Source organism: Cottoperca gobio, chromosome 3 (genome assembly GCF_900634415.1).
Source record: "Cottoperca gobio chromosome 3, fCotGob3.1, whole genome shotgun sequence".
NCBI classification, from domain to species: domain Eukaryota; kingdom Metazoa; phylum Chordata; class Actinopteri; order Perciformes; family Bovichtidae; genus Cottoperca; species Cottoperca gobio.
Window position 1 is genome coordinate 20,551,471 of NC_041357.1, and position 10,928 is coordinate 20,562,398.

The following is a 10,928-nucleotide window of genomic DNA, read 5'->3' on the forward strand; positions in this document are numbered from 1 at the left end:
TGAGCTATGAATTGCATGCACGGAGTCGTCGTCCCCCTGAGAGGGTCAGACCAGATAGACAGACTGACAGACCAGACAGGCAGAGAGACAGTCTGACAGGCTGGCGGGCGGGCGGGCGGGCTGACACACACACACACACACACATATACACACACACACACACACACACACACACACACACACACACACACACACACACACACACACACACACACACACACACACACACACACACACACACACGTAGGGAATTCCAGACAATAATACAACAGTGCTGTCTGTCTAGCTTTGAGAGTTGGAAAGAAATGGAGGTGGTGCTTGCTTCATGGAGAAAAATGGATGTGCCCTTGAGGTTGACAGTAAATAGACATCAGTATAAGTACGCCTATTACCGTAAACATTCAGGAAAAACTCTTTCTTTAAAAGTTGACTGTAATTAACACGGTGCATGTTATTCCAGAACTTTTCAAATGTTGAGTGTACATATGTGGGGGAACAGAAGATGATTTTTTTTGATGATTTGATTGCATTTCATCTTACATAAAAAGTAAAGTTTTTTCAAGCGTCTGAACTTGGTTAAAATAAGATGTGTTCTCCCAAGTTACCTCAACACAAATATTCTTGAATGACAGTGTAGTCTCGTGGCCCAATAAGTATGTTAATATTTCATATCAAGAAGGAGCATTTAGGTTGATTTCAGGGGCCAAGCCATCCAGAGAAAGTCTTCCACATGGGGGGGGGAAATGGTTAATCACTTCACCTTCTTCTAATATTAGGTCATCAGTTAATGAGAGTGAGAATTGATCAGTTGTCTGGCCCACCATCCTCGTTCTCCTGCGTGTATGTGTGAGTGGATGTAAGACAGGGGCCCCAGCACTTCCTGCCGATTCAGACGGTGTTGTGTGTTTTTGGAGGGGACGGCGGCTGAAAGGGAGAAGGAGGGGGCTTTGAATTCAACAGGACCCCCATTGCTTGGTGTTTGAGTAGAGTTTTGGCATTCTATCTTTTGTCTGTTTTGTTTTGTGCGCTACCCCTCCACCCCCCACTGCCCCCCCCCCATCCTCTCTCCCTCTTCTGTGTGTCTGTTGGCTGATGAGTTTGTCTCTTTGTCTGGATTCAGTCAGACACTGCGTCACCTCCTGCCTACAGACACACAGACTCAGAGATAACATCACAGTGGCAGAGACTGAGGGAGGGAGGATGGGGGAGGGAGGGAGGGAGGGAGCGAGGAGAGACAGATGTACAGACAGAGCCCCAGCAGTGGGGGGATGGGTATCTCTCACACATCAATCATTGGCTATGTGCCGTGAAGCCAGCTTGTTGTAGTAGTTCATAGTTCAATACTCAGACCCACTCTACCACTGCTAATGAATGCTTTGATTTCTATGGGAAAAGTGCCCAAACTGCATTCACATACTAACTTCCTCGCCAGTAGCAATATACTAGGATGACAAACCTCCTCAAGATTATATGTATGTATGTATGTGAGAGAGAGAGAGAGAGAGAGAGAGAGAGAGAGAGAGAGAGAGAGAGAGAGAGAGAGAGAGAGAGAGAGAGAGAGAGAGAGAGAGAGAGAGAGAGAGAGAGAGAGAGAGAGAGAGAGAGAGAGAGAGAGAGAGAGAGAGAGAGAGAGAGAGAGAGAGAGAGAGAGAGAGAGAGAGAGAGCTGTAATTACTTATGTCAGTCTCAGGTAACTGAAGTCAGGATCCCCTCTCCCATCTCTGATCTGTGTTAATGGAGGGAGAGCACACAAGGGAGGACAATTGGATTTTAAGCTATCATTAATTTTTAGTGACCTGAAGTGGGATGTTCTTTGTGTGTGAATGCCAGAGGAGCTTCCAACAAAACTGTCTCCAGTGAAGCAGTGCTGGCAGTTAGATACAGGTTTGCACAGGGTCAAGTGTGATAATAAGAAAAGTGAAGTTTTCTGCAACCAACAAAGCTGTGCAACAAAGAGTGGCATCACAAGGAGGTAATTGAGCCACATATTCGCTGTCATGGTATGAAGCTTTATCCTCCCCCTCAGAGCTGATGGTATAGATATGGAAGTAGTCAGAGTTGCATACAAGCAGGGAGGACAGAGGGCGAGCCAGGCTGTTCAGTGTGTGGGTGGTACTGAGAGAGCGCGAGAGAAACACAGTGAGCAGCAAGGCAGTTAGCTAGAGGAAAAGAGTGCAGGCTGCTTCCCCCGTGGGACTGCAGCATGGCTGTCGAACAGAGCTAGCATGTATCTGTGAGTGTATATGTGTGTGAAAAAGTGGGGGTTGGGATGCAAATTAAGTTAATGTGTGTGCACATACATGTCAGTGTGCTTGCCTTGCTGCCTTAGCTTTCATTATGTTTCAGTGCCGGATTGGTCATATGAAAGCAGCCTCATCGGTAGAAACGTTCTTGTGGTTTATGTCTTGAGTGTGGAGCCCCAAAGTCTCCAGAAAAATATAGAATTGTATAAATAATTGACTATCTGGGACTGTTTTTATTTTCAGTGGCCTGTGCTGTTCTGATCCTAGGTTGCACTTCCTGTCGGCTCCATTTTGTATAATTGTAATAATCTGTACCGTTCTGTATTTAAGCAAATGGCAAAATGTTCTGAGAGGCCTGGACACATTTTACACTAAGCTATAGGTGAATGCACTAGTGTTGAAAAATTCACACCTTCTTGTGGTATGCTGTGGCAGTAGATTCTGTTTCTCTGAACAGTATGTTGCTATGGAGATAAAGCACTCGTATGCTGGATTCATGGTGGCTTCTGTTTTAAAACAGACTTACTGACATGTTTAAATACTATGAATCACCATATTTTAAAGATAATAATGTTATTTGCGAAACCAAATCTTCAATAGGAAGTCGAGACACCACGGTGCAAAGTCTTAGTGGCGTCCGTCTGTCTGTAGACGCACTTGTGTTCTCTCCGTTTGATTCATGGTATGCAGGAAATTGCAGTTTGTTGTCGGACCCAAAACAGTCTTTGAAATTGTGAAACTTCATAGATCGGCTCGGTCTTCCATTGATGTGCTCCACACCTTTTTTGTGTGCATGTGCAAACATAAAAATCATTGATTATTTCCAGCAACACCCGTTTCATCTGCAAACCGGACATGCAGTTCTTGGAATGCTTTGATTGATTGGTGGATTTATTCAGATAGGAATGTTTGTTTCCTGCAAGCAAATGAAATACCTGACATATCAAGGTACTTAATCTCCTTGATGCAGAAACTAATATTGTTGTAACATTGGTCTAATACACCCATTGATCAGAATCAGAAATCCTTTATTAGTCGCACAACGGGGACATTTACATCGTTACATCAAAGAGTATATGAGGTAAAGTGCCATGTAGTTTACAAAGATGAATATTGCAACCTAACCCTAACCCAATATGGCAGTGATAATTGCACAACAGTGGTGGAATAGTCTGTGTTTGTGTGGTGGTCTACAGATGTTTATGGCTAGATTGCAGTTTGACAAAATCTAAGATGGACGGCAAATTCATATTGTCTCGTGGTGTATTTACGTTGTGCGTAACAACGCCCCTTAGCTGTTCTAAAATCACCGTTAACCTCTGCCTCTCGTTGCTTATTCATTTGACTAAATATACCTGCCAATGATAAAGTTATTATTGATAAAAAAAAAACATATACATATATTAATCTTCCGCCAAGCAATGGAGTTCTTCAGAGACGTTTAGCAGAAGGGTTTCCAAGCAACACACAGATGCAGTAGAAGCATGCGTAGTAAAGATTGGGGTGATTATCTGGATATCACCATTAACTGTGCAATTATTGAATTAGTGTTAACTCATGTTAGCACTCCTCTGCAGGTACAGCGGGGTTTATATCAGAAACATATTAATTCCACAGTTTAGCTCCTTTTTGGTGATTTGTATATATAGCCAGATTTCCTGACTTTCTACTTTCTTCATGTCTCCAGGGCCATTCCACACTTTAGGCATCACAGGACTTCAGCACACTATTAACATGGATGGCAGGGACGAGTTCACCGAAGACAGTGAATGCTGCAGCAACAACTCCCAGGAAGTACACGAGCAGGATAGCATCTCAGGTAAAGGATGGAGGGACGGGACAGGGGAGCACTGCACGGACTCTGTGGGACTGTCCTCGGACTGAGGGGTGTTAGTGAGAGTAAGCCCTGCTCTGTGTTCTGTTGTCTGTCTGTATTGATAGGGCTGTGTTTGCCTCCATAGAAGACAGCGATAGTGACCTTGACAACCACGGGGAAGACTCATCCTCCAACACCTCCGCAGACGACCACATGTCCACCAAGAGATCGCAGTGCCGCCTACAGGGAGCGGGAGTCAAAGAGGTGAGAGATTATTTATTTTTACAATGGTTTGCCTCAACTTTAATTAGTTTAAATACCACCTCCTATGTTAAATGATAGGCCATCACTGTACTGTGAAGTTGGTGGTGTGGCATGAACATACTAACAATGACTCCACAGAGATAAATTATTGACATGGATCTGCCCTGCGTCACTGTGTAGGTGCCCAGTTTCATTTTGGAATACGTGATACATCACATGTGGCAAGACACGTGCGGGCTGTGAAAATGCTAAACTTAATTGTGATTGGGAAGGTTTTTTTCAACTCTCATCCACCAGATGTGCAGTGCACAGCAGTGGATGTGAATATTAATGTAGTTATCGATGTCTATTCTGTCTAGGAACAGATGCTGCTGTAGTAATTGCTGCAGTTTTAATAGTTTAGTCTTAAGTTACCTGTAAAAGTCTATTTTATTGTACTAACTGTGGATTCACAGCTAATAGAGCTGCAACGATTCAACTATATTGGTAATCAATTAATCGTTAAAGTAATTGTTCTGCCTCTCAAATATGTGATAAATCTAGACAAATAGCAGATACTTTGACTGAATTACTGTGGGGCTCACAAGGAACAGGAAGTACTGATTTCTCTTTATATCTGAGACATTTTCACAGTGTTTCCTTTTCATCAGATCATCTGGTAAAACTGTGAAACACAAACTGGGTTTCGAGTAGTTGCACTGCAGCGCAGATCCTTTTATAATGTCGTCTAATCATTGAGCGCTTCTGTGGGTTGCTACAACTTGTGACAAAATATCCCCCTACGCAATTAAGCAAAACGGCAAGCGCTTCAATTCAACGGACTTGAACAGAACACCCCTGGTATCAGCCAATATGTTTTGTGCCAGGACCTTCTGTTTTTGAAAATGTTATGTATTTCAGCTTGTGTGTGAGTCACATCTGTGACAGCAAACATCATCATGTCACTGTTAGTGAGTCACTGGGGCTTGTGAGAATTTCGCTCATTCACACACTCGACACATCACCATATCCCACTTGTAGAAATGCTCCAGTTGGAAACGTGAAGTGAGTAGTGACTCCACAAAGGCCCAGGCAAGACATTAAAAAGTAAAAATAATCACTAGTGTCTTTAAGCATGCACCATGTTATGTTTATAATCAGTGGTGTCGGTGTACTTTGCTTATAGCTGGTGTTGGGCAGGTATACTTTTGAAATGTCATAGGTTACACATTACTAGTTTCCTTGTTCCTTACTTCTAATGAGTAATATAACTATTTTAATTACTTCATCAAAGTAATGTAGCTTATTACATTTGATTACTTTTCGAACAAAGGTTTTAAACCGGGCAATGAAGCTGAAATGTCCTAAAAACATAAAGTTAAACCAGGCGGTGTCAACCTCACAACTGTACTCAAGTAAAGTTAAGATCGGAACAAAGAAACAGAATGAGCGTTTTTATAAACATTTTATATTTGGATGTAATCACAAACATTTTTGATAAGTTACTATCATTTATTTTAGGTTTTCTCAATAACTGATTACAATTAATTACGTCGCGCCCCATTCTGCATGCAGCACTGGTTTTGCTCCTGAAATGTGTATTTTTAATGGTACTTCTTCAGGAGAGCGAGGAAGGGGTGGACCACGGCATCAACTTCGTTTGTCCTCTCTGCACGCTGGATTTCAGCAGCCCTGAGAAGCTCATCTCCCATGTCTACCAGGTGAGAATAACACCGTCTCGCCTGTCCTAATCTAGTGCAGAACCATAAAAGCCGCTTTAGATCCTTTTTTGCAGTCTGTGTCTAATAAGCTGCAGGTGGGTCATAACCTTTAAAGTCCCTAAGTAGCTTTCAGTATCAGTACTTCAGTGAAATGCAGGTTGAGGGAGAAGGTGTTATTGTATGATCTGCTGCTTACGTGGCCACGTAACTGCATAGGAGTCTTGACATTTAAAAAAAGGTCAAATCTATTATATTTGCTGATGGTAAATGATTACTTATGCTCTCTTAAAAATGCTTCCAGGTTCTTTTATCTTTAATTTTTACAATAATCCACACCTTTTTGTATGTGTGTTCACTAATGGCTGTGAGGTTTCACTTCATATTCAGGAGCTGATTTTATAGTTTGCTTCAGCATTTGCAGAATTCACACAAATCAAAACTGCGTCTGGCAGATTGTGGTTCTTGCAATTAAAGTTGCTGAAAGTTGCATTCTGTTACTTCATTGTTTGCCTCGTTAACCGCTGCGCAACGTATGGGCAGTGTACTGCCGTCGCAGTGATAAATAATTGCAAGACTAGTTCCTGAGAATGAGCAGCACATTTGAATGCTGCTCAAATGATTGTATTTTGTAATGTTGGTGGTGCAGTTTTTAAATGTCTTTTCTTTCTCCCCGTTTCTTGTTCTTATCTTGTTTTGCTGTCTTTACCAGCACACAACTATGATGAGCAACAGCAAGAGCTATGTGTGCCCAGTGTGTGGGCGAGCCCTGAGTTCTCCTGGCTCGCTTGGACGGCATCTTCTCATCCACTCTGAGGACCGCCTCTCCAACTGCGCTGTCTGTGGTGCGCGCTTCACAGACACCAACAACTTTGACAGGTTCGGCTCATCTCTGCTGTATCTCTCTTCTCAGTTCTTTAACGCACATTGCTTTCGTCCTTTTTAAAGGAATAAGTATACATGTATATTCTAGATGTTTTAGATGTTTGATGCATTGTTATAGTCCCAAAGTTTCTCTGTTTTACTTCAGATTAATGACATTTATCAATAACGATGTCAGAAATGTTAATAAGTCAGTTGCTTCCACAGTTTTCAAGTACATAAGACAAATACATCATATTAAAATAATCCGTAGTGTTTTGCTGCCGTTTTTGTTCATTTGTAGAGATTTCAAACGACATCAGGATCAGTAACCTACAACAGATCCTTTTATCAGCAAACAACAAAAGCAGCAGACATCAGCAATTCAGCAGGAGAAACTATTTGAAATAGCGCAGTGAATGAATACAAAAGAATTCAGAAATTGCAGGTCACACTCCTTCAAAAGACGTATTTAGGTTGATTTTGTTTTTTATTTATTACATCAAACTAAGTAATCAGATGCACTGTAGAGCATTCTGAAAATATGTCTTTAATACAGCAGCCTCGAACACAATGGAGCCGTGGTTCTCAAAGTATGACATAAGGCAGGATGCCAAACATGAGGGATGAATATAATTAGTACTGCAATGACAGATTTAATGGAAATAAATGTGCATGTTGTTTAGCAACGACCAATACAGTTTCAGATTTAAACAGCACTGGCAACGTCAGGTCACATAATAGAAGAAAAATATTAAAGTCGTAATGTAACAGCAGAGACAAAGACAAACAATCATGAGCTATTATAGTCAGGTGTTGCTGTGAATAAAACACCATAAGTGCGTGTAAACTGAGCACAGATGTAGAAAACTGCATCTTAGTTGTGTTTGAAATCCCTAATTATCTGTGAATGAAGTCACCTCTTAACAGGGTGCTAAACTCCTCCAGTTTAACCCCAGGTGATGTAACACAGTGTCTTGCTCATCTCTGAAACAAGTAGTTGGGAAAATGAGTCAGATGGAATGAGTCATCTTTTCACCCACTGGATCAGATAGTTAGCAGCTTGAAGGATGAAGCCAGAACTAACTGTTGTCTAAGAATATGTGACCGAACGGACCGGACCAGGTTGTGTTGAACACAAGCTAACAGAAAGTGTCATTATTAATAAAAAAGTCTGTGTTGTACCCTTCACTGTCATTTTCATGTAGGCTGAATATTTGAAACGATACTAGCTGTCGTACAACACATTGTTGTATTTATTAGCCTTTGATGCAGACTGGTGATAGTAGCTATGAGACGAGATCATGAATTGATTAAAGAAAGTAGGAGATGACTGTTTGCGCCCAGATGTGTCTTGAGAGCTAAATATATATCTGAATAACATTCACCTTTTTTAAGCAGTTTGAATTTAGAATTGTGTCTCACTAAGACCAGTGGTCAGATTAAGAAAGGAGAACATTTAGTATCGGGGCCGTCGAATGCTTCTCAGAAAGCCTCCACACATAAATAAGGGGATATATTGCTTTGACAATTTACTATTTAATACGGTCTTTTCTTAGGGAGAAGCTTAAAGATGTCCTTGACACAACCAGGATGGATGTCACCGATGGAAGGGACACCTGTTCCATGTCCCTCTCCAGCAGCCCCATGAACAGCCCGGGCCCCAGTCCGAGTTCATGTCAGGGCCTTCACCCCTGCCAAGCACCTGACCCCAACCTATGTCAAGCCCATCGTATCTGCCAGGGACCAGGCCAAATGCCGAGCCAGTGTCACGGCCCCAGACCGTGTCACGGCCCGGGATCATGCGCAGGCTCTGACCAAGGACCCTCCTTTCCCTCACTGCCCGACAGCCTCCTCTCTGAAGGGCCGTCACTGGCATCTATCCCCGATTCTCTTAACTCCTCTTCCTCAGGCTTCCCTCCCATCCCCGATATCCTGAGCCCGATGCCGGTGTATCCTGCCGGAGTGTTGCTGGTGTGCAACAGCTGCGTGGCCTATCAGCAGTTAGTGGAGGCTCAGTCGCCGATGCGAAAATGGGCTCTGCGAAGGAAGAACGAACCCATGGAGGCCCGCGTGCACCGTCTAGAGCGCGAGCGCACGGCAAAGAAGAACAAGCGGGCGTGTGAGACGGAAGACGAGCGGGAACTGAGGAGGCTGCGGGACCGCGAGGCCAAGCGCATGCAGAGGATGCAGGAATCGGACGAGCAGCGGTCGCGCAGACTGCAGAGAGACAGGGAGGCCATGCGTTCGAAGAGGGCCAACGAGACGCCGGAGAAGAGGCAGTCCAGGCTGATCCGCGAGAGAGAGGCGAAGAGGATCAAGCGACGGCTGGAGAAGATCGACCCTGCCCTGAGGACACAGATAGAGCATGATCCTGCTGCCATGGCTGCCCTCACAGCAGACATGAGTCTCTTTCAGTTCCCCTGTCCTATGCCTGTACCTTCCATTGATAATGGTCTGTTCATGAAGCTGCCATAAAGGGACCCGGCCACTAGGCGGGGGGAAACACCGGGCCTCTAGCAGCAGCGTTAACCTCTGCACTCTGCCAACAGGCTGCCACGGTCACAGTGAACCATTCCTAGCTGGTTTACCTTCAGCTCCTTCTGTGTCCAACAGCTTCACAGACAAACTGATTTGTTAAATACAGCAAAAACTACTTCAATTTCTAATTTATTACAGTCTAGAAAGCCTTGGGAACAGGGTTGAGAATGTTTCATATTGTATGGATGAAAGCATGTTGTAAAGAGATTTATCTGTTCGTCAGTGGGCAGGCAGATTTAACACAATTCATTCGAGTAGGAGCAGTTATACTTCCTTTTGAGGGGGAAAAAAAAATCTTTTTGCACATGGACCTTCAGTGACAGGAGTGGGGACTTTGTAGCCACAGCCCCCCCCCCTCCCTTTCTGGTCCACTCCGCCATCCCAGTGACTCGGGTTTACCGGTAGCTACACCTCTCTCTTCAAGCTGCCGCCGTGGGTCCCTGGGAAGTTCATATTCAGTCAAACTCTACTACCTCAGCTGGCGCCGTGGTCGCCCTCTGTCTCGTGGCTTACTGCGTTCCACCTCCAAGCTTCCAAAGCTCTGCATGTACCGTACACTACTACAGAGGATTTGGGTCGTTTCCCACAATTTGCGTTTGCATTGATCTCTCAGGCACTTTAATAGGACACAAACATTCACAGGAGCAGCTGATTTACGAACAGTTCCACAAGTCTTTCCCAAGTTTGATAGTAATGTTTCTTAACAGATGAACTAAAATGAATGTTTTGTCCTATTGAACACGCCCAGTGTTGAGCAACATTCCCCCCCCCTCACCCCCTGAGTTGTACAACTCGATGCATTCACCTCTTTACATTCTCTTTGCCAATCTGTTTTCTCTTCCCGACATTTTTACACTCCGAATATTTTTGCCAATGTCAGTTTATTTTTTATTTTTTACCTTTCTGTTACAGAGCTTTTTCTTTTGGCTCATAAAAACTTCAGTCTGTGCTGCTGTTATTGTACAATACATTAGTACTAATTAGTTTAATTAGTACAATACATTAGTTACCTCTTTTTTATATATATATATATATATATATATATATATATATATATATATATATATATGTATGTGTATATATGTGTGTGTATATATACACACATATACATATATATATATATATATATATACATACACATATATACATATATATATACATATACATATATATATATATACATATATATACATATATGTATATATATATATATATATGTATATATGTATGTATATGTATATATATGTATATATATGTATATGTATATATATATATATGTGTATATATGTGTATATATATATATATATATATATATGTGTGTGTGTGTTATCCATTAAGTGGTTACAATGATACAGTTCCTAATATAATAATTTACTTGAATTCTGCCCACAGACACATTTGTTTTCCTCATGATGAGTAAATAACAACATGAAAATGTGTCATTAATATTTAGAGGATCATACACAGATAATGCATCCTCTGCATGCAATTTTGTGTAGCATTCAC

The 10,928-nt window shown here is 42.4% G+C and overlaps 1 protein-coding gene across 3 annotated transcripts in view; it reads left to right on the forward strand.

Annotated features, from left to right (window-relative positions):
- znf821 (zinc finger protein 821) overlaps window positions 1-10,429 on the forward strand; it is a 16,043-nt gene extending 5,614 nt beyond the window's left edge. For 2 of the 3 annotated variants that reach the window (XM_029428761.1, XM_029428759.1), the window contains exons 2-6: window positions 3,931-4,062; window positions 4,205-4,323; window positions 5,925-6,023; window positions 6,733-6,899; window positions 8,441-10,429. In XM_029428761.1, coding sequence (XP_029284621.1) covers window positions 3,931-4,062; window positions 4,205-4,323; window positions 5,925-6,023; window positions 6,733-6,899; window positions 8,441-9,359 — 1,436 coding nt within the window. In that variant the 3' untranslated portion in view covers window positions 9,360-10,429. The remainder of the gene's footprint in view (window positions 1-3,930; window positions 4,063-4,204; window positions 4,324-5,924; window positions 6,024-6,732; window positions 6,900-8,440) is intronic. The other variant, XM_029428760.1, reaches the window with a different exon arrangement.
- The last annotated feature ends 499 nt before the right edge of the window (window positions 10,430-10,928 follow it).